At 32.2% G+C, this 26,454-nt stretch overlaps 1 protein-coding gene across 10 annotated transcripts in view; it reads right to left on the reverse strand.

Moving 5' to 3' along the window:
• Positions 1 to 26,454, reverse strand: part of Atpalpha (sodium/potassium-transporting ATPase subunit alpha) — a 146,712-nt gene that overhangs the window by 43,120 nt on the left and 77,138 nt on the right. Inside the window, exon 1 of one of the 10 annotated variants that reach the window (XM_085948416.1) lies at positions 6,447 to 6,615. The exons of 7 other annotated variants lie outside the window; for them this stretch is intronic. In XM_085948416.1, the coding sequence (XP_085804542.1) occupies positions 6,447 to 6,467 (21 nt within the window). In that variant the 5' untranslated portion in view covers positions 6,468 to 6,615. Of the gene's footprint in view, positions 1 to 6,446; positions 6,616 to 26,454 lie in introns of those variants that run through there. 2 more of the 10 variants (XM_085948415.1, XM_085948412.1) reach the window with 2 other exon arrangements.

A 26,454-nucleotide genomic window follows, 5' to 3' on the forward strand; every position in this document is an offset into this window, starting at 1 on the left:
AAGTATTATTTCTCAAAATCGATACGGTTATAAAGCATGGTCAATACATTTTGTTGTGTCGTGTAAAATATAACGATGCAGTTTCCAGATTGTTTTTAACCTACACAATATTCACAATATTAAACGGATAATATTGAAAAATGTTAAACCGGACGAGCGATTGATAAAAAAACATTCGTTATTCGGTTAGCAACGACAGATTATGAGAGTACGTTTCTTTATATATATAAAAAATAGTGAAATTATAAATAGATAGTGTGTAGATTATAGGTTGTTAATCTAATAAGAAATAATTACAAGATAAAATGAACTTTTTATATACAACGTTTTTAAATTCTGTTGAACCATATAAACTTGACTTGACTAGCTTAAACGATCAAAAAAATTGTACTTGACATGTCATTGATTTCCATAGTAACGCACGTAGTTGCTAGGACCCCAGACCAGCAACCAATAATGGTGTCGAAATAACATTTCATACGAAACAGAATTAACTGAAAATGAATTCAATTCTACTTAAAGATGGCTAAAAGAATGCATTGGCATCGTGTTCTGATATATTCTGAAAGTTTCAAATGTCTAGCTAGTCGGGAAGTTAGTTCAAAATCGATTGCAAGATTTGTACCGGGCAAATAAGAATACGAGCTAATAAAAACGTTGTAAAAAGTAGTGAAATTATAAATAGATAGTGTGTAGATTATAGGTTGTTAATCTAATATGAAAAAAATACATAAGATGTAAGATTGTTTTGTTGATAACAATTTAACGCATTTGATAAATACAAATCAAGCCTTATCCGATACTAAGATACCAGAGATTGGCATCTAGAAATAAATATTGTTCATCGGTTAATTGATTAAAATCAATGTTAATTAATCCGTTTTAATGTATATTAAAATATGACTACACATCAAAAGATAATATTATAGGCACTGGTATTATCAATAATTAATACTCGGTTTATCTTATTGGGTTTACTTTGTCACCTATCATTATTAATCAATTGATTGTTTAACAAGTTTAATATCGATAAGTTCTTTCCCTAGTATATACCTTATATGCAATAGCAATGAATATTCTCCATACAAATTATAATAAAGAAAACGTGCGTTGATGCTAAATGCATTGTACCATTTTGAGGTGAAACAAACACACACGTACTAATCAACATACTATAATATTATGAAACGAAGCATGTAATTTTCCCTTTCGTATATCAATGTATTCCAATTGCATATATTATAATATTATATCAAAGTAATTTTATTATTATATCATATTATTTTTGACCTTCATATTGTGAAACACGCCTTGACAGTGGTAAAAAGGTAGTTCCAATAACATAATATTACCACCACACTCAATAATATATTGATTTAAATTAATTGATTAAAAAATGTATGATTCTTCAATGAATATGCATAATTTGGAACAGCCCCAAAAATCGTAACTATTATACAAATTGAATTGGACCGAGTGGGGTTCGATGGCACAGTTATCGTTTTACTTAAAAAAGAGACGGAATTCTCCCTTCACTTTAACGACTATTCAAGAATAATAACCTACCTGCCACTTAGTATATTAAGAAACTATAATATATGTATTAACTCAATGAACATTAAAAATACTATTTTTTTTATTCAACGAATAATTCACAAGATTTAAGAATATAGTACACCCACGATGGCCGCGTGGCGTAAGCGCCGGCCTATATTGTCGAGGGTCCCAGGTTCGAATCCTGGGTCTGGCAAGTACACATATTGTTTTTCAATTTGTGTATGAGTCAGAGTATCGACCTAATAGGTTGAGCAAGTGGCTGACATCCATTTCTCGTAAAAATAAAATCTGTTAATACAAACCTCCACTCTGTGGAGGCCCATATGATCCTATTAGGATCGGACATGGTCGAAAGAAGAGAAGAAGAAGAATGCATTATTTTATTCAAAAATTTGGAGAGTTCCTGACACCGGTTAGTAATTAAGGAAATATTCATACTTTGATTTAAAATACTCAATTTAGAAAGCGCTTCAGAGAGTATTATAAAAAAATACTATTTAATTTCGTCGCAATTAGATAGGACGCACATAGCTTAGTCGGTAGAGAACACGGGCGCGGGTTTAAATCTCGTAGGCGTCCTATTTTTTTTTTCAAAAAGATTTCGGTACTGTTCGGTTATACCGGAGGCAGCGGAAAACGCATTTTGAAAATAGTCGATAAACTGGATTATTTGTTAGTTTGGGTTAGTTTAGGTTCGGTTAGGTTGGGTTAGGTTAGGTTAGGTTAGGTTTGGTTAGGTTAACCTAACAAATAATCCAGTTTATCGGCTATTTTCAAAATGCGTTTTCCGCTGCCTCCGGTATAACCGAACAGTACCAAGATTTCTTCTAGTGGTTATAATATTTTCTGATGTGTTTTCAAATCATGTATATAATGAAAATACAATTTAAAATAGATTATTACAATATATTGGATGGCTTACGTGAATAGATTATTTTCCGTGCCCTCGCGCACTTGCATTAGTAAATTATCTATTTAAAACTATATTTTTTTTTACTTTATGTAAAGTGTACTCAGTCAATGAATTAATAATTGATGAAAAATGTTCATCGGAGTCGGTGTAGGATTTTTTTGAAGACTCACTCCACAACCCTGGTTATAAGCCGCTAATCGCCTGAACCAGAAGACGTAACCGGTAATACGGCATCAATGCCAGTGGGCACAATGATATGATATAACTGGACAAAGTATCACAATGAATAATTGTTAGCGTTTATAAAATTGGCAAAAGTGTGGAGCGCGTTTTTTGTTTCTCCACACTCCCGTGTCCGCCGAGATAATTTGTGAGTTATGACTCCACATCCCGTTTGCGGTAGATAAAATCGTCGTCGCATGATGTTATTTGCTATTGCAATACGTAAAATGTGTACCAGCGCGCGACCTGGGATAGCAACTCACTAAAACTACTCGAATTATCACACTGAAAATTTCGGTGCAAGTTTAGTATAATAACTGTTTCAGTCGCAGAGATATGAATAAGGAAAACATATTATAACGATTTGGGAAAATTTCAACGCATTGCCTACTCATGCCATATTATTTATTTATTATTATTTTATATATTATTATTATATCATTATTTCTCTACTCGAGAGCTTCTATAGTCCGTCTACAGGGAGCACTTTCGGAAAAAGGCAATTTAAGATATTCCACTCAGTATAAAATCTGTATGCTAGTAATTGTGGGCCAAATATTACCATACGTCATAAAAATTTAGTTAATATTTATATTTAAAAAATAAACAAGTGAAGTCAAAGTCGTGAGTATGATATTGTTTTTCAATGTGTGTTTTGAGTCAGCGTATGGACCAAATAGGTTTAGCAAGTGGCCAACATCCATTTCTCATAAAAACTTGTTAATACAATCCTCCACTATTATGATCTTATTAGATCGGAGATGGTAAAAAAATCGAGTGGCAAGCCCTACCTCGCGCTGCAGCGGTGCTACAAAAGCGATTTACACGAGAGGCGCGAGAGTTGGCGATGGACTGAAGGAAATGGTGCGAACTTGTGCTTGCCCTATGCCCCAATGCTGGAGCATGACAGGGTGTAGTAAGAAACCAAGTAAGTAATCGAGTGATTGCAATTGTTATTTTGACGAAACACATTTTATTAAATAACTTTTGAATTAATCGATAATGTTTGGAGGAAACGGGCGGATAATGTCAAGACGGACGCAAAAAGGCAGAGTCTGGCCGACTGGAGAGAGAAAGAACTCGGAATAGAGATCCTGGACGACGGTTGTGAAGTCGGCCATGGACCTGAATGGTCTATGGTGCCAGCTTAAGTAAGATAAAATAATGTTCAAAGAAAAATGTTCGCGGACAAATTTAATATTATTATAATTTTCACTGTCTCAATAAAATTATAAAAATACAAATGATTTTTCACAGACTTTATTTTGAAAATCTTCTGCTTTCCAAAGCATTATTTATTGTAAATCCAGACTCTACAGTACGGTGCAGTTCTTGAATGACTCGAAAGGAGGCTTCGTAATATACATGATAAAAATGGTTACTGGCAACTCCCTTAATAAATTGAGACTATGACCAGAAATCAAACAACGTATTTTGCCAGCTGCCGGATTCCTACCCGAATCAGAATATGGTTTAATATGCATAATATGCATTAATAAGCATTTTCCACAAACAAACATCTCTGTAAATAGTATAAATGTTACAGTTTCGAATTGAATACCGACAGTCGCTCCGGGTTAAGACATACTATAAACCCATCTAAAAAGATTGTGACGAATCATTATGACAACAAGTTTATAGCCCGCAAACATCAAAAACGCGAAGCTAAATAACTAACAAAAAGGTTTTTCCTCATCATTAACAATATTAACCATACATAATAATTATGCACGTGCAATAGTTGTTTCGGTCATCCCAAAACACACGTTTATAGGGGTGACGGGTGTCCAGATATATTTATTTATGTATTCAAGACCAGAATAAACACAAGGATTTTAAAATATAAAGCATTTTTATTGAAATATATAATCTGGATTAATCACAAAAATATACATCAAATCGAGTAGGATTCGAGCATATATCTTTTGCTTGCAGGGTGAGTGTTTAACCAATAATTAAGCTACGGGTCCAAGAAATAAGGATTACACTGATATGTATGTTTATGAGATTTGTCAAAATTTTGTATTTCAGAGAAAATGCTCAGTTATTTAAACAAACATTAAATTTAAAAAAAGATGTCGATACAACTATATTTTATTGCACTTTTTAGTACATAATATCATGGGCTCAATTTAAAGTTGGTATATATATATATATATGTATATTTAAGAAATAAATCATGTGAGTATATATCGCTTCTAACATTTCCATCACATCAACAGGAAAATAATAATATATTCCACGAAATAAACTCACATATAAACGGCGGTGTGTTACGTTCTTATTATATTTGATTATTTTCATTATCAAACGAGGCTATCGACTATTAAATTTATACGGGAGGCCAAATAATAATAATATGCCTACGATATAGTTAGCCACGAGATCTTTGGCTATAGCCAGGGTATGTACATATAATATCACTATTGCAGCGAGCGAATTTTAATTTTACATAGCATGCAAGATTTTGCATGAAATCGACATAAAAAAATATACGAAAAAAGCTATGTATGTAATAATAATTTTAGCTTCACAAAATTGAAACAAACATTATTATTTTTTGCATTAATATTGAATGAAACAATTTGGTTTAATAAAGTAAATAAACAGCTTTAAACTATATACGTATTAATTCCAGATAATCTGGGTAGTCTACGTGGATGAAACCGGTCCTGATCATACTTTAATTAAGAGAATTATTTGCTTAATAGGTATATTATTTTATTCAACATCAAAAATTCACATGTTAACAATATAATATGTGCGATTAAAATCGTTTTTTGTCTTGATTAGATCGATTTTCTTTCAAAAGTAAGAAAATTTAATCGAAATAAGAGTTTTTTTTAAATATCCACCAAAATGGCCCGACCAATAAAAGAGAGAATTAAAATATTAAATTAATTATTAAAAATAGTGGCGAAAATTATAGGAGATGGTTTTATATTATAAAATAAGTTTTTACGACTTATAAGTATTTAAAAAAATCTGCATTTCTAATGGGAATTTTGCTTTTGATTTTATAACACGATTAGCTGGACTGAAGGAATACATTCAAACCAGTCATTTAAAACTTTTACTCTAAAACTCTGCGAGCCCTTTGATGACTGAGATTTTCCGAAGGGATTCGTATACTGTACCTATGTACATATTTTCGCCAAGACATTTTGAAATTGTCTTTTAATACACACTTTACTTTTATTTTTGTATGTATGAGCCACGCGACAAAGACAACTAACTGTATTATCGTAAATTTAACAATTTTAATATTTGCCGAACTAAAAACAACCTACTGATATTATCTTTGGTCAACTTATGTACCAGATTAGTAATTTCAAGATAGGTACCTATACAGTTCTTCCAAGCTATCTAAATAATTGCAGTAGATACAATAGTTACTTTTATTTAATTTTGGTACTATCACAGTTAAATCTAGGATTACAGGGCGTAATAGCCAAATACATGTTTAAAAAAAAAAATACCGTTTTCCTCAATATCCGCTATTTTGATTTATTTTTATTTTACGTGGGTACAACATGCTTGTAGAAAATAACATAGATATTGTACACATGCTTATAAAAAGTATCAGGCAGCATAATACATAATTTTTGTCATTTACACCGTACCTGGATAAATCCAATTTTCTCCTTTGTCAATTTAAATTTAATACCTACAATAATGGGATGAAAAAAGGCGTGTCATAATTCCATAAAGTAGAGCCTTACGGAAATACTTGACTCTAAAAACCCCAACTGACCTCTTCGCTTTCCAAATCCATTTTCCTAGTGGCTCACAGATCACTGAGTAATATTATGTAACACTGGTGGTGATAAGACTGATAAGTAACTGACGCGAATGGAAGGGGCCGCTTAGGTCCACAAAACCATCGTTGTCGGGCGTCGGGCGGCAACTGAAGGATCGGCATTGCGGCCGCATTGTGCTCCTGCGGCATTGGCGAGGCGGACCTACTTAAAATTCGACAACAGGAAGCCCAGTCCCACATCGGGCTAGCTGGACAAATTGAATGAATTATGGCCGGCGGGTGTAATTTGCAATCTTCCTAAGATATAGCCGTGTCACGAAATGGTTTGAATTTTTTAATATAATAATTATTATTAGGTAACGAGATACGCGCTGACCTTAAACAAACTAGATAATATAATCCGTCGATGTAATCATAAATCAGATTATCGAGAGTATAAATTAAGTCAGTCATGATGCATTCATTCAATAATAATTCTACTGACCTTTCAATAAGTTACACAGATACGATGTTATCCGTTGATATATATTATACATAATGATTAATAGGTATTATCCGAATCTGAATTAATTTAACACTTCGGCTTGGGTAATAAACAAACGACCCTACGGTACGGTAAATTTCAACCCCTATACACATTTTTCAATAGCAGCCATCTGTCGTACCTACTTACGCCCAAATTAGAAAAGTGCAAAAACCTCAATCCAATTATCTACCTGTTGTGAAAGCCAAGTGCCTCTCCGTAACTGAAATTCAATACATATATACGGGATGGTTTACGTTGTTAGATGCAATGCATTTAAACGTTTCCATGGTTTATAAAGCACGTGACCTTGGGCCGCCGCAGGAGAAAATTACTAGTCAACATCATAACATCTTTTATCAATGCTCGGCCTCATCACAATATTTGAATTTAATACTGCCCTAAATTTATGTTAAGTTATTTGACTTTCTCGCTGCCACGAACACACAATATAGAAACAATGCATTGCAAATTTAAAGCTTTCGAAATATGTGTGCCCGGATGCATCGATTGGAGAGACAAAATTACGATTCTCACGGTTGAAAAGGGTCAAATAACAAGTAGAAAGTTTGCATATTTAGGCCACATCGTGCGTCTTATGAATCAAGGTAAGATATCCGGTAAGCGAAGCCCTGGAAGAATAAAACGATCTGGCGCAGGGATATAAGAAACTGGGTTGAAATCAGAATTCTATCCCTGTGTAGAACAGAGACTGACAGGAAATATTTCGCCATAATCATCGCCGAAATCCTAATAACGGATATGGCACAGAGAGAAGAAAATACTAGCAAGACATATATTTATATATATCAGTAGCGTAGGGTGGAGGTAGGCTGTTAAGATCCGACATAAATAGTGCACATTAAACTTTGTTAGTCATACGTATTTGTGTTTATTTAACTAAGACTTATTATTTTATTTATTATATACGTATTTGTTTTCATTGGATTAAGAATACATATTACCAACCAACAATATGGTTCATTTTTTTTAAATTCAATGAACCCTGCCTACCCAAACTATAATAGACAAAAAAAATATTCTATCTATAAAATATCCAAAATGATGTATAATTAACTGGCATAATTTTAGATATTTTATAGATAGACGAGTATTTTTTGACTATTATCTATTATGGCATGGTTTTCGAAGGGTTTAATTGAATTTAAAAAAGTAACTAACACCATAGTGTATAAATTGTAGTCTTAGTTCAATGAAAACAAATACGCATGGCTGACTAAGTTTAGTGTGCACTATTTATGGTGGATCTTTACAGCCTACCTCCACCCTTCGCCACTGATATATAATATATCGTCACTGTTCTGGCAGAAGACACTAATTCGAAAAAATGACATATTGAGTTAGTTATACCAAAATGTTCCTTATTTCAAACTATACCGTCTGGAAACCTTCTTAATAAATAAACAGTCTTTATTTTAAAGTCATCCTTTTTACGATTACTTAATAAACTCACATGATAGACCATTTCAAATATTTTAACAACTTCAAAGTCAAATTACTCAAAACTAGTATTCTCCAGTTAGTGTGTTCTGCCAGAACAGAGACGATATATATATATATATAATTATATATATTCAAAGTATGTTATGTATACATACATTTTCTGATGAGACTGTACTTGAAATATATGTAACGATGGATAGATTGCAACTGTCGGTAGGTATGTAATGTGTGACCCCGCGTATTAGTCTCAAAGAGTCGCCCGACGACGCTGCCCGTGCCGGCGTTGTAATGCCACCGTTGCGTAAGTAGGTCGGGTCGGGCGTCACGGCGGCTCACGCGACGCCGCGCAAAGGAAAAGCGACGGCGTTTTCAGCGTCGCGGCGCTGCCCACAACATCGTTATTTCGACGCCGATTCTCGCGCTGGAGGTAAAATGACTGTGGATTGCGGAGTCTGCAGATGCTCGGCTCAGGTATACAATCAATTATTATAATTATATTTAGCATGAAACAATCGGGAAGACTTAGTTTAACTAAATATGTTTACATATCGCTACCTCAAAACAAGTGAGATAACGTGATGTCGATTTTGAGATAAATATGCCAATCGATTGCTGAAAGCTATACCTACATAATGAATCAGAGTTGTTGCAAAGAAAAAATGCCGCTGTTGCATTTATTAAAATGATAACTGAGATACTTTACTGTTAATAATGGTACTTATACAGATAAGCCACAGAAAAAAAAATATTATTAACTCTTTCACATCTATGACACAAACATTAAAGCTCAATTATCTCGAAATTGTTATGTTTTACGTATCCCACTGTTGCTTTCAGATAGCGATATCATCGATGCATGTTTCATGTTTAACTATCCGACTAAATATATTATATTTATGTTATTAACTAACATTGCATCTGAATATAACTAACAGTTTAACTAACTACTCGAGGAGTAAGTACTACATATTTATATAGTATATCTATAGCTTGCCATTACTGAAAAAAAAACAATTTATTATTTTTACGTAATTATCACCTTTCTTACCGAGGCAATTAATAATGCGGCACCGTAAGTCAGTTAGCCTCCAGCCGTGGCACATGGCCGTGATAGAGCAATCGTCTCTAAAACCGTAAATGCGGGCTCAAATAATATGTGCTCTGTGCATGTGCATACATATACACATGCTCCGTTTACTAATTAGATTAATTAGAAGTTATAAGCATATTCCAATTGCATATATATATAAGTATATTATAGATCACAAAAATAAAAGAACCCTAATCTGATTATGGATTATTATTATTAGAATGCTGGAGTAATTAAAATTAATTAACTGTAACATCGTCAATATATAAGAAGATCGAGGATACATATTTCATATTGTCACACCATTATCAAGAGTCTTGAAATAGCTTTCGTCTAATACAACCAGTAGAAATACATGTATTATGTTAAATTTAGTTCTTATCCCAATGGAGAGTTAAATTGAAAAGACATTGATCCATAAAACAAACGAATAGAAAATGACTAATAAGCCATTTTTTCTATCAATATGTACTTTAAAATAGAATAGATAAAAACTTATTTCTGACATTGTGACGAGTGAAAAAAAAACAACATAAAAACCACACTTGGACAGATATTCAACCGCAATCAACAACAAAAAGGCTTATCTAAATTGAAATAACGTCAAAGTTAATGTATCACTTTCGTTGCGGTCAGATATCATTTTTAATGTCTTACGTCTTACAAGGTAATATTATTTTGAAGGAATAAAATATTTAAAATCTAAAAACCATAGAAATAGAAACATAGATTCGACGTTATAAAAATTGATTATAGTCCAGTTCTCCATTTAGAGTGGCACTTCGAATGTAAAACTTAATATATACATATTGATACACCAGTTCAATAGGGGAACAACTCATAAAACCTTGTTCCGAGATAATGGCGTTTGAATTTTTTGCAGTAATTCTTATTTTAATTTTAAAGCCTTGATTTCGATGAAAGTGTATATTTTTTTGTATTTGATTTAGTGGAATTCATCAATGCACAGTGAAATTGTACATTTTAATAACGAATTAACAAATAAATATGATTATATAATGGAATTACTGATTAATATTAGAAAGGATTATTCGATTTTATGACACATTCAAAAAAAAATTTAATTATTTTTTTTGCTGAATTATAAAGAGAAGACCTTTTTACACCAAATGGCATTCTTAACTCAAAACCTTTAAATTTTGAGTTGTTCCCCTATTGAACTGGTGTATCGAATTATGAATTACGCGCAAAGATAAACTGTCATATTATCAGCATAATCTGAAAATAATTTATATAATAACATGTCAATATGTTGAAGTTAATGGATTTTCACGTTAAGATAACTGCATACTGTCCGTATGAGGTTAACGATCAATTCTTTGTGAAAAGACATTGTATTACTACATAAACTACTTGATACTATCAGGACCGTTTTCGTCAGAAAATCGGGACATTCTCAGCTGACTACAACAGGTTAGAATGAAGAAACAGCTTTAAATGTAGAAAATACACACAGCATTTAAACATTCAGTATTCTTGACTTAAAATACATAACTTGGAAAAACCTAAGTAATATGTATCTTTTCCAAGTCAAATATTTTTGATGAATTCAAATTGCGCCGTGCCCGGAGAATAGTCCTATATTTTATTGTTTTTTTTTTAATATATAAATAAATAATATGTATAGTAGAGAGTAATAGATATGCCTCAAAGATACATTTCTTAATATATATAATAAATCGACATGACCCCTTATTAGTAGAAAACTAAACTACACAGAAAGGCATCATTACTATAATCGATATGGTTCGTGACATAAATACGTCAATTCAATTCTGTCACTTTAATGTGGGACAGCCCTAATTAAAACTAATGACTTTCCTATTGCCCCAACGTTTTTGATTTGATCACAATATTCCAACACGCGTCGTACAATTAAAAACCAAGAATGATATTCTTAATTTATATTGATTTCAAAATAAGAGTTAGAATTACGATCAGAAGTTTAATGTTCCACAGGCATGACACAAAACTCGAGTAATAAAGTCAAATAACTTTCGTCAAAATGAAACATAATATTATATTATTATTTTCTACTGTAACGTTGTTCATTATCTATCAAAGTTTTGATGGAAAACCATTATTATATGAAATAAAAAAATATATATATATAATATGTTTATACACATTTAGTTGCTAAATTTCTCGCAACCCGATTAAAATACTAGGAGAATCTGAACTAGGGTTTATTAATAATACCTACCCTTGTTAATAGACGCCACTAGCACAATGCAACTCTCATTAGTAAACATTATAAATGCTAAATAGACACTGTGCTAAAATGTATGTGGCTCTGATACACATTAGATAATATTGATATTAAGCAAGTAGCAAAAACACAAGAGTCTAATAAGATTTACACCTTTAATAGCAATAACTCAGGTAGCCCATGGCAACAGGTGCGCAATTTATTTGTGACTGTCGATTGTGGTCGACCGATAATTTAATTAATTAAAAGAAATCGTGAGTGGTTGATTATTTGTATTAGTGCTACTAAAGTAAAGTAAAGGGGTAAGTGGAGTAGATTTCTTAGTGCTTTTATAATAGACTGACAAGGAAGATTTGCTTAGTTTTTGACAAGGCGCTAACAGTATTATGTAACGCATTGAAAAAATATATTTTGAATAAATAAATACATATTAATTTTGATGGAAAGCCATGGCATAGTACTTTATTTTTCGTACTTAGTATTAAGTTAAAATTAATCCGGTCTTGTTATGATATAATAAGTAGTGTTATTTATAATATAATAAACACAGAAAAAGGTTAAAATTCTAAATTATTCTTACTATGTTATGTTGGATGTTGATAGTTAAACGGTGGTCCATCGTATCATTTAATTAAAATGATACGATGGACTTCACAACTGTGAAGTATCGATATATTTATTAATACTGGCTATCTTTAGTAGAAACCAGCAGCTACAGTGAACAGATAAGGCACATATGTATACTCTCAGAATAATATATACTTTATATATCGTTACAAAATTGTTATGTAACAAAATTTACTTAGTGTTGATTATGTAATATTTGATATTATTGAATTTTGGTTTCATAATGTATATACTAGGAACACCTAACCTAACATTTTCTAACAATATAATAAAATTCACCATACCGGAGCGAAATAGGCGAAGTTTCACATAATATGTGTAACAAACCACTCTTCAGTAACAACTTTCAGAAATAAATTAGGAATGCGAAAGTAATAAAATGTATACGAATAATTATGTATCAAACCTAGTATTAACTAAATTTCAGACTTTTACTAGAAAATTTCAAATAAAACAACAATTTACCAAAAAAACTATTTCATTATTTATTTATGTAGAAGTCGTTGAAAAATAGTCGACAATACAATGATATATGTATATCTGATAAGACATAATATTACAACAATATATTTCAAAGTTAACGTAGCAGAAGAAAGAATAAAGTTAGTGGATTTCGCGATATGTCGATATTAAACCGTCAGTTAAAGTTATAGACGTTCAGACTTATTTAAATTTGAGATGACTTAAAAGTTAAAAGTTAAGCTCGTCATAACGAATCTGCATTCAACCATAATACTGAAAAGATCAGCGAATTATGTAAAGATCTGTATTCATCCTTATTTACGACGACTGTAGTCGATAACCACCCTTACTCGATAGTATTACATTTTTAGACATCTTTTAGACATTTTTAGACGTAAGTAAAATCATAATTATCAAAATCGCAACTAACACATTATTTCACACTGCAGATGTATTTTGACACCTACTGCATTTTTAAGTTTAAGGCTACGAAATCCCATAAAAACACACGACATTATACGATTATTTAAATTAAATCTTGATTTTTCACCAATTAAATGAAAATTTATTGTGGTTTACCATTATTATTCTCGTGCTAAGACAAATATTCATTGAACTGATTTTTTCGAGTGCAAGTATAGAGTTTTTAACTAATGTTTTATAATTAGACGAGTATACATGAGTGATTTAATGTCACTCATGACTCTTTGCTACGGGTAGTACTACTGACGAATCTGATATATGGTATATATATATGTAATTGCAACCTTATGTAGAGTAACCTTTTAATTGTAAGCCATGTAAATAATCGCGGTATGTAAAATAGTTTATGTAATATTATGTTAATAGCGATCTTATGTATATTAAGTAAATCAGAAAAAAAACAATATTATCGATTTTATTTTTTCAATATTTCGACGCAAACTTTAGATAATATTTAGATGACATTTAAATAACTTTTACCTATCTTCTTCTACGTGGAAGCCATCTGTGATTTCCTCATTAAAATTCTGAAGGCAACTTCAGTTTGACGTAAGCGACACTTTTGTATGCGATATATAATGCCAATCTTTTTAGAGTTTGTATGAAAATTAGTTGTCCTATTAATCACTTTTTGTTTTTACTTTCATGAGTATAGGCTCCATTTCTATATACTTACAAGAAGGTTTTCTTCAAGATTATTGTTCTGAACATGACATTGATTAAAATATAACACAATATATAGTCTTTATTCAACATAATTTAATAATCTTCAGGACCGGATAACATCTGAACTAAAATTCGAATAAATATTTCGTTATATACTATTCATGGCAATATCTATTTTTTGTTTATATATATTTATAAGATTTATTTCATTTCATTTGCTATGCGAATAGGTAACTCGAAATCCGGTGACTTTTTGTGTTTCACTCACGTTTAAACTTTATAAAAATGAATATAAACCGTTATTTTCGATTACTTCGTATTAAATCTGTATATATTACATATTAGTCAAAGTGAAGGTATTTTTTTATTTTTAACAACTCTACAGCATAGTGGGTATTTTCTATCGAAAGAACAAGACACATACATACCTTTACCTTGCCCATATTTGAACTGAACGTGAACTATTACTGTATCAACGTAATTTTAAACACTTCATAAAATAGAGAAGAATTTTAACTCGAAAACACTGCAAACTAGTACATAATTTGCTTAGTTAAAAGACAGAGTACATTTTCAGCTACTACCTATTCCTATTGTCTCACCGGCACAAATAGTGTATGGTACCTGCTCGTTTACTGTCAAACGAAGCAATGAAAAATTAAGACTGCGATTTTATAAAACAAAACAGATTTCATTAGCGTATAATCAACTCTCCCTCTAAGTAATACGTGCGCACATTTCCGCCAGACCAAGAAAGATTAAATTTAATAGGTGTGAAATATTGCAAACAACATTGATCGCCGATACCTGCCTGCCGTCAATTAAGTCCGGCGACGACACCTCGCGTCAGTGTGGTGTTAATGGAATGAGCAGAGAGGGCGAATTTTAATGACAGTGCCACGACAGAATTTATTCATTATTTTTCTGCATGCACAAAATGACCCAAGGTATTTCGATTGAGCCATATTGACGGACGGTGGACAACCCCGTGCAGGATGTCGAAAATCCAGTGGCGATTTTATTTGACGAAGATAACTCAATCGATTCGTCAAAAGATTTAAAAGGGGCCTCGAAACCGTTCAAACTAGTAACAATTATTAAATTGTCAACAAAATCCCTGCAACTAAGGGTGCCTACAATATAAACACTCAAACAGATAACTACGTACGTTTACACAAAACAATTAAACCGCTAATATTACTATGTGTCATCAGTGTTACCTTCAATAATAATTATTTTTAGTTACATGTGTGATTTTTTGGAGAGATATAGGTGTATTGATATTTTCACTAGGTATATTGGTAGTTGTATGGATTCTAGTTTATTTTTGTATCGTTGGGGCCTCAAAATCAGTCATCATCTCGGGCATCTACGGCCCGCCGCTGCGAAACTCGTTCGCAATAGCTATCTACCTACCTATACCGACATTTGAAAAAAAATGTACGAGAAGCAGAATAAAACTAGGTACAAATCATGACATTGGAACATTGTAATATGTACCCACGATCAGTTGGTAAAACAGTTTTCTACAATACCTAATTAGGTATTTAACGCTGATAGTTTGAACATTATTATTTGTCTTCAGTGTTGCCATCTTTTTCTATGTTGATTATAGTACCAAAGGGTAAATATTATAGTATTTCTGAAAAAACTATAGTACAGGAAAATTTTTCGTCTCGAATCCTTCAAAATTATAGTATTTTTGGTATATTTACCAAAAATTATAGTATTGTACAATAATTATAGTACGGTTGGCAACACTGTTTCTCTATAATCAGTCGAACCATCGTGAAAATTCTCTTTTTAATTTCCTCACGATGTGAAATTACAACTAAGGTTGATGGTGAAAGTGAAAAGCATATTAATAAAGTAGGCACCTACATTATCAGGAACATACGGCCCTACACATAATAGAGGTGGTCTGAACAAGGTCTGTAATGACTACTGAGCAATGTGTGTTGGCTATTTTTGCTCGACGCATTGAATAAAACGAACGTCTTTTGTGACATTTGAGAATTTGTAAGACACGATGTACGTGTTCAGAATCTGACAAAATACCACTACCCCACCGTGAGTGACAAACGGGTGATTTTGAACTGCTTCCGGCTGCAAACCAGTGATCAAAACGTTTGTCACAATTACGGCGGAGTTTGTGTAATAATTTCCACAGTAAAAATAGTATTTCATAATTATCAGTAGGTATTTTAACGGGAAAACCCCAAGTTTTAATTTTTTACAATATATTACATGACTAACCTAAAAGGAAATGCCATCATACAAAATGAAACATTGCATGGTACAATTTTCAGGCATTTTCCTCAACATAAATAACATAATGACATACCTACCTACTAATAATAATTATTATGGATTATCTATTACTGTACATACGATACGGCCACTTGCCCGGTTAAGTACGCTTGAACTGAGAATCGATTACTTATAACTTAAAATATTATTATGTTGATATCATAATAATTATATTTAAACCTAGGTAAAGAAGGTTCCCTAATACAGTTGAGAAAAAAACAACCGTTTAGTTTTTGATCGTTTTCTATATGGATATAGAAGATAATATTAGATGGAAAAGAAATAAATAATATAATAATTATAGGTACTAAATCATCGTAGAACATGGATATCATGACAAATATAGTTTGCAAAAATTCAATTACAAACTCCGATAGAAAGTTTTACAAAGTATATTTTAACATGTTAACAAATGAGTGATTTGAAAATGTGCAATGACAACGGATATATTATGAAACTAAACATGGGTTTATTAAAAATTTAAGGCATCGATTTGCAATACCTAATACCTACAGTAATACATACTATTATAAGTTATACGCGCAGTTTAAATGATTATTGACATCATTGTTAGTCTGGGCCAATCTACTGGTTGATCAAGGCATCTCCAAACTGATCAGACTTTTATAGTGGGTCAACTTAAACTTGAAATTGTTCAGATTGTGATTTCTTCTACTGCGCACGAATTAGATAGGGTAATTTTAACCGTTATTACTTCTGACTACTATGTTGATAATTTAACTATATCGCTGATCCAGCTGCCACTAGATCTACCTTTCAGATGTTCTTTACCACCTGGATATCACTAAATAGTTACACCTGTCCAGCAATTCTCTTTTCGTCGAGCTATATGGCCTACACTTTAAATTATTTTAGCATTTAGTATGCGGCATGTACCTACAAGTACCTATCATTTGACGAAAAAAGATAAAGAAATATGGTATTAATGTAATAAATATATTTCCTAAAACTTTTGTTCAGACTTTAACCGCTTAATATTCTTCATTTTAGATCTGCATAAAGCACTTTCCAAATTCATTCGTTCACAATTATTACATGATACAGTTGCATGTATTTATTCTATACTTCAGCTGAGGCATGGTCTAAAAAGATCATGACTAGGCGATGCGCGGATTGTGCAAATGACGCGAGCCGCAAGAAATATAATTTGTCATAAAAATTCAACATGCGTCCTTTTAATGTTATATTTATTATTATATTCGTAATAATAATAGTTTATTCATTGACATATTTTCTTTTTCAAGTACATGCGGAACGTTTTTTAGTCATCTTAACAATATATTCCTCCGACGGCATCACAAAACAAATTGACGTGCTCACACCTCGACTATCAGTCTTCGATTGGAGACGACTGCGAAATTTCGTTCCACCTACTGTTGAAAATTATTTGCCTTAATAACAAATCAGTGCATTCGTTACAAACAATATACAATATTATTAAATCAAATTTAAGACAATATTAAACATTATAATAATATATATATATACAAATATTATCAGAGCCACCTTGTATCCGTCAAAATAGTAATTTCCCCGCATTTGAAGCAATCATTCATTGATACCATATTATCATTAATGCCAGTATTATCAAAATCTATACCAAAACAACATCTTCTAATTTAATCTATTTATTTTTAAATGTTACATATAGCAACACAAATTAGTTATGCAAAACGGTCACAAAGCGACATTTAAAAAAAACATGTTATACAAATACATCGAGGAATCTACCATGTGAGTAAACAGAACACATTTTAAGAATTTATAAAACAGTCCACCAAAGGTGAAACCCGGTCATTATGATTTTTATGGAATTGTACAAAATACCTCCTCAGAGTATAAATTTTATATTAACCGACTACCCATAAAATTAATGTATTATTAACTCTAAGCCGCAGGATGGATAGTCCACATCAGTGGCGAATGGTGGAGGTAGGCTGCTAAGAACCGATATAAATAGTGCACACTAAACTTTGTCAGTTATATTTCTTTGTGTTCATTGAACTAAGACTACAATTTGTAGATAGGGATGTTTATTTAAAAGAAAAACAATTAAATCGTGTCTAAACCAAACCATAATAGTTTATGTATGCTATGGGCGATCCGACAATTCATTGAATAATTAACAATCGATATTGAATTGGTAAGTTTTTTTTAATTCATTAAAAACAAAACCATAATACAATAAATAATAACAATAATACATAAACAAATAAATATTCTTATATTTTGAAATATCCAAAATTATGTATGCTTTAATGGCATACTTTATAGATATACGAATATTTATCTATCATGACTTGGTTTATGCAGGGTTTAATTGAAATTTAAAAACTAACTAACATTAACTGGAAATTGTAGTGTTCAATGAAAACTAATACGAATGACTGGCAAAGTTTAGTGTGCACTATTTATGTTCGGATCATAACAGCCCATGTCCACCCTTCGCTAATGGTATCCGTACATTCGCAAGTAAAGGTGTCTAAATACTTTCATACGAATCGTCATAATTACTATTACGATAAAAAAAAAATAACGACATTAAAAATTTCTGCTCCTGTTTCAATAAATAAATGATGCGAGACATTCAATTCGAATCCACCAAGCAGTTAGTCACACAAAATCAGCTATCCCCAATTATATTTATTTTGACTGAATTAGATAAGGGAGCCATAGATAATAAAAACAAAATGTCGGCTTGACCCTGACTCGCTTTAACCGGTTAGCTCGGCCACAGCTGATTGCTGGAATCATCATTTTCGCACGCTTAGCGCGGTGTTTAAATGATTATTGATTATTCTCCAAACAAATCGCGGAAGATAGACATACCAACCAAGTACGTTAGTTTTATTTATTTTTTACTCCGTATGATAAATGATTTTCGCTCATCTGGCGCACAAACGACCTTTACTATTCGCATGATTACATAATAAATCGGTATAAAAAAACATAGTATACAACATGCAGTGTTGAAACAGCGTTGCCAACTTAGCGTTTTTCTTGCCATCTCAATCATTTTTTACACATCTAGCACACAAAATACTAGTAAAAATACTAATTTAGCGGTTTTTATTAATATAAATTATTGTACCATGTCCGATCATAAGATCATACGGGCCTCCACAGAGTACAGGTTTTTATTAACAGATTTTTGTTTTTACGAGAAATGGATGTTAGCCACTTGTTCAACTGATTAGGTCCATACTCTGACTCAAACATAAATTGAAAAACAATATGTTTATTTGACAGACCCAGGATTCGAACTTGGGACCCATGACGTGATAGGCCGACGCTTAAGTCGCGCGGCCATCGTGGGCATTCGGTTTTTGACACCGCAAAAACTTAAATGTTCCATTAAAAAAAAGACTAAAATTTTACACCGATTCGCTCGAAAATGGTATCCTCTTGTACATATTTTATCTTACAAATAAATTAAATATAATATACTATATTTAAAACCAAATTTCGTACCTGATTATATTTTGGTTGTATTAATTAATTAAATAATATATATATACTTATTCTTTTTTACCACTATAACAGGACACGAGGCCCAATGACATTATCATAGTGAAACAGTAGTGTAGGTAGTGAAAGTGAAACAATCACAAACACCCAGGATTTGAGAAATATATTGTAACCTCACCGAAAATCAAACACGGACCCCGGATGAAAGGCCAGCGTCTTTCGCATTGGAGGCCTTTCTTAATTGCGAAACAAGTATATTTTCACAAAACAATATTTAACATCATGACTACTTTTGAAGTGATAGTTTCTATACATTTTTGTTAACTATAAAAAAATATACTTCGGGTTTTTTTCTGCAAACTAGCATATTTTTGTCAATTACAGTTGGCAACACTGGTTGAACATGCGGCGGTGTCCACGGTCATGGTATTAAAATTATTATTATAATCTATGAACAATATTAGCTAAATAAATACATAATAAATAAGATTAATTATATTACCTATCAACTAGTAAAGAACGAAGTATCACAGGCCTAGATTAATCAATGATAATAGACAATATTCTGTAATCAATAATCATCATAGTATGTGTAATTCTTTCACTATACGTTATTTTATAATTCTTTTTTTTTAATAAGTTTTATTATTATTTTTTTAATAAGTTTTTTTTAAGTTTTATAATTCAATAAATTGTCAATAAGATCGCACCAAAGTGTTAGTAGTTTATAATTAATCATTTTTTTATTCAACGAATAATTCACAAGACTTAAGAATGTATCATTCTAATTATTGAACATACATAATTATACAATACTAAAAAATATGTATGTTCAATAATTAGAATATTACATGTGAATTATTCGTTGAATAAAAAAGTGACTGATTAAAAAATATTAGCAAGTTCAAGGAAGCTACAACACTAAAATATCTTGGAGTGATCGGTGACGTCGGTTAGTAATTAAAGTAATACCTACTATGATTTAAAATACAAAAGCCGATAGCCGATAGCCAATAGTAGCTCAATATAGAAAAAGCTTCAGAGTACTATAAGAGCCGTTAGTTAAAATTTGTCGTAATTAAGTATTGTACCTTTAGTATAGTGGTCTATGTGCGTGAGCGCAAAACCCGAGAGATGCAGATTCGATTCCTGCGGGGTGTCTTACTTTATAAAGATTTTTTCTATTGGTATGTTCAGGAAGTAGGTTAGGTCAATTAGCGAAGGCGAGAAGGTTATAGTCATAAACGCTTTGTTTATTTTGTAAAATATTACTTTATAAAGATAATGCAAAATTGTTTCTTTTTATAGTGCAATACCGGCCTTACTGTTTTAATCCCCAGGACGTCATTATTACAGACAATGAAACGAACAAAGGGTAAACAGAGCTGTAAAACAATAAAGACTGGTCTGAAGTTAAAAACAAGACTGCAATGAACGATAGAAAATGCAAATAAATATTATTGCCTACGATGCACCGACATAGCGTGTTGTTCGGTCGGTTATGTAAGAGAAGACGTGTTCTCTCGATTCGATAGTCTACCGGCCACACTTTACAACACGACGCGATGTCACGCAGCCGGTGGACCGTCTGGAATTTTGCATATCTTGGCAATGTCAGCTGGTATATACATACAGAACAGCGACAATTTCGAGAGAAGCCGTGCATATATAATGCCTAGTAGAAGTAGTTTTTGTGAATATCTCAAAACAAAACAAAATGGACAAGGTGGATTTTGGAAATGGGCAACTCATATTAATCCGTTGGTAAAAGGCATAGGCATGACCAAAAAAAAAACAGACAATACGGAAGATTTTAAAGCAAGAGATATTATTTTTCTAGGAACCGAAGCATATTTAAAGGACCTCTGGGAATACTGCACTGATGTTACTGACTGGTATTAGGTATGCTTACATAGTGCAGTCTGCAATTTAGAAGAGATCTTTATTTAGCTATGTACGTATTTTTTCTACTTATACGAGGTATAAATGAGAAATCTGCCGTTCTGGGCAGTGTTGACCTGTGTGTCCCTGATAACTATCTTAGAAATAGAGAGCATCAGTTGTTTATTCTCCCAAGGTCCAGAACCAACCTCCCTCTGGTAATGCCAATTGGGAGGGCGATAACTATGTTCAACCAAATTGCTTCGGGTGTTGATATATTCCACTTGCGTAGGATGAGTTTAGGTGGACGCTATTTTATAAATTCTTAAAATAGGATCTCCTTAGCAAACTCGGTGTACTCTTTTGAACTTCCATAGATGTATAATAATTGTATTTACACTGCTTTTGTATGTTTATTATTTTCTCTTTTTGTATTTTCATTTTTATCGTTTTTATTACTTTGTTCTTTATATACTGAAACTAAAGAAAATACTGTGAAAAATATTTAACATCTTCGGTCGAAGCACTTAAAATATCTAGACAAAGAACTAGAATAAGCAACTGTGGAAAAGATTATTACAGTATTGCCAAAGATTGTTTCCTTCGAATTTTAACCAGTCTTGATTTCTCTGCAACTCAATTTCGGGCAGTTTCAGTTGTCGCCACAAGAGTAAAATGCCCAGGTCATGGTTTGCGTGCGCTGAATCCTGAATGATTATTTAATCTGAGGACAAGAGTCTTTCTATTTCAAATACTATTTCAAATATTCCTTCAAGGGATCGAACCAACCACCACAGTTTGCGTGATGAACAGTTTCAAACACCCAACAGGTGATAGGAAAACTTTTCTTTTGATAGATTAAATTCGAACTAACAACGCCGCAGAACTCGCACCCAGTGAATGACCGATTAGCACCGATTTGCCTAAGAGGACAGGCTCAGGAGCCGCGGGGCAAATATTTAAACCTGTCCTTTAAATTTGGAGCACTGCTTTACGACATGCAATATCGCAAGGCGCCGTTTCTTGCCATTTCTCACACAATAATATTAAATAATATATAATTAGGTGCAATAAAAAATAATCTGTTATTAAAGATTACATTAAAAAACATGATAATAAAACTAAAAGAGAAATATATCAAATGACACAGATTCCTGCATAGTGTTATCACAAATCAAAAAAGTTATAATTCCTATTTGTTTTACACTTCTATCTCATGGAACACATGTGATAATTAAATAATCATATGAAATAATAATTTATTGTGTAAAGTGTGGGACGTGGGTTTATATTTATTAAGAATAATATTGTTTAATGTTACATTGGTGACATTCTGATAAATCACATAGAAGAGTCATGTAATAACAAGTGTCTGCACTTTTGGTAGAGCATCATGTCGTTGTATGCATAAATACAAATGCTCTATCGAGTAGTGACATGACTTACCTCTCTCTTTTTAACACTATATCCAATGGCAGTCGTGTAATAGTAATGAAACAGTAGTTTAGTAATAGTAGTAAAACAATCACAGAAGTATCCAGACTTTAAATAAATGACATATATTTGCCTTGAGACTCCAGATGAGAAGTCAGTGCTTTACGCATTTGACTACGGGGGCTTTCAATTGACATACATATTATCTAGTTGACAACATCATAAAATCGGTGGACTCGCTCATCAAATCTCGGAAAAAAGCGATAAAACTAGTCGCCATTTATTTCCACTGAGTTAGCAACAGAAAATTGCACCAAATTAATGTGCTCACAAATCATTAATACCTGATATGTAGTATAAACTATGAGACGTTTTCCTTGTGTACATGCCTTGAGGTATATTTTAACGTGGTCGAAACGCCAGGTAAAAAACAAATGGTGATACCCAATAATTATTATTCTACCTGTCACACATTTTCTGTTAATAATGTATCAGACGTTACTTCGGTTTTAACTGAAAACTGAAACTTAGAGATCCAATACATTCCGACAAGTTAATTGGTTTTCTTTGAACGTGGACATACGAAATTCGAATTTAACGAACATTCTTGGCGCGAAAGTTGGCCTTCTTCTACAAATTTGAATTTTATTTTATTCAAAGCGTGCCTTCGGTTAGCTGACGAGATCGTTTGGCCAACGACAGTTCACCAAGCGTGTGGTATGAATGAACCGGCCAATAAATAGTGAAATCTATTAATAGGCACCTCATATATAAATCAATCGAACACAATAGCTCTGAATAGGCGTGTCTGAATAGGTAGATATATTTAAAAATTGATTTGTGGGTTACCAACTAGATTGGCGGAATACAGTGTCTCGAGCCCAACTAGCAGCATTTTGTTCAATTTACACGATTCATACATATAACTAACATAATATTATGATAGTATAAATAAAGCTTACTTCGTTTAAAAATAACCTACGCGCCATATTTATTAAAAATCATAATTATTGGCAGAAGTTTAAATAACATCTCAGATGCTGCATAGTTGTTCTGCATATATAGTACGTACTTGTCTGTTTCGGGAGTTTATTATTTGATAAAGCTTGTCGCTCGGATTGCAATGGATGATATTTCTTGGTTGAATAAAATTATGTATGTTTATAATATAAATTGTATGAGGTTAGGTGATTGATTTAACAAGGTTTAGTAGTTCACAATTTGCTCAAAAATTTGCTAAACACAGGAGATGAGAGGGAGACAGGGGAAATTATATCATCACATGAAACCCTGGCTATAAATACGTACATACATTGGAAGATACAATAAGCAAACATACTTAAGACTTTCACGTTCTATTGGGCAGATTTTTGATATTGACTCTTGACTCAGCGTTTCATTTTCAAAATTCATTCGGATCCACAGCGAAATTATTCCATACAATACAAATAATATCTGTATTGTTTAGATTCGAGTATCAGTGTTTCCCAAAGTGTGGTACGCGTACGGGAAGAGTTTGGTGAGGGTACGCGCTGCACCGGGCTTTGGCTGCGCCTGGTGCAACGAGCATTAATACGACATAAATACAACATCCGTGCTAGAAGGTTTATCGCACGTGGAAGAAGAGCAATTGTTGGAATTAGGTTCAGACGGATTCTTGAAAAATAAATATAAGGAGTGTACTTAAACATCATTCTGGTTGCAAATGTAACATGTGTATCCAGTTTTAACAGAGTCCTGAAATACATTAGCCTTTTCCAACTTCATATATATGTATGTGAAGTTGCTTTTTCAGCATTTGTAGACATTAAGTCAAAAAAAGGGAACAGGCTTTTGGGTGTAGAACCGCATCTCAGATTAAAATTAAGGGAGCCAAATTATGATGATCTGTTTCAACTTAAACAATTTCATTCTTCTCATAGATTATAATGAATGTTATTTATAATATAACTTTCATTTGTTTTATTTATATTTTAATATGAATGAATTTTATTTTTCGTTTATTATTATTTTGTTTATGTTTGTTTTTACCTACTAAAAAAGGAAAAAATAAATATATTTTGATTGTTATTAAAGATAATGCATTTTTTTTTGACGAGGGGCACTCAAGTGTTACGAAAATTGTGGAAGGGGTACACAGATGTCGAAAGTTTGGTCAACACTGGAGTAAGTTATATAATTTATAGTCAGCCGGTGTCGATCCACAGATATATGAAACCTCGCTGCCACGTATCCCCCGCCAAACATGACAAGTTTGTCTATCCAGCAGGTTTTCTAGTCGTTTAGTGAATTTTAAGTACCTTTGTATGATATTGTCTGTCATTCATTCACTCGCCATTCCTGCCCCATACCGCATCCCATTAGAATACGCATATAATATTAACAATTTGACTGATCAAGCCAACTTGGTATAATTCCATTTTACAGTGATTAAATAGTTCAGGAGGTAAAAAAATCGTTGATGTCAAGTTCGGTTCGTAATATACTAACTTTGTATGCGACATCGGGAGATAAGCCGCCGAGCATGTGTGCAGTTTGTATAATCTGAGAGCACGGACAGAAATAGCGGCCACAAATAATATTAATCCAAGCGATAAATACCAGCAATATGCCCTACTAATATAATATAATCTAATCTATTATAGAAATGTCACGAATGAAACATCCAAAGGGAATAATATTAATCACACAGAATCGATTGCTCGCTGCAGTAGCAAAGGATGAAAAACTCCTTTGATCAGGCCAGAAGAATAAATCATTTAATACATAATCAAAAGAATTTGTGCTACATTTATTCACATTCAATATAATGTCGTCGCTGAAATTTAAATAAGTCAATTATCTCGAGAAATAAATACCTATTTCTTATATTTAATGAATAATTCACATGATTTTGAGAATGTAACATTCCATATATTGAACATACATAACTTGAAAGCAAATCACCTTTTTTGAAATATGTTTTTTTATAGTGGGTACCTATATATCTGAGGTGTTTTCAAGTTATGAATGTTCAATATATGGAATGTTAATTCTCAAAATCTTGTGAATTATTCATTGAATAAAATAGTTTATTAAAAATTGTTAGCAAGTTCAAGTAGACGTTATAACTACAATATTTGGCGATAACCGGGCGTCGGTTAGTAATTAAAGTAATTAATATTCCTTAATTTAATACAGAAAAACCGATAGTCAACAATAACGCAATTTGATAAGCATTTAATGTATGACCTATTAGTTAAAATTGTCGTAATTAGATAGGAGTCTCGTAGCATAATTGGCACATTCCACTCGTCAGAAGTGAAAGTATTAGATCTAAAATGGCCTGGTATGAAATACTTAA

The sequence above is a fragment of the Rhyacophila brunnea genome, unplaced genomic scaffold (assembly GCF_057557595.1).
Source record: "Rhyacophila brunnea isolate RB1 unplaced genomic scaffold, BYU_Rbru_1.0 scaffold_20, whole genome shotgun sequence".
NCBI classification, from domain to species: domain Eukaryota; kingdom Metazoa; phylum Arthropoda; class Insecta; order Trichoptera; family Rhyacophilidae; genus Rhyacophila; species Rhyacophila brunnea.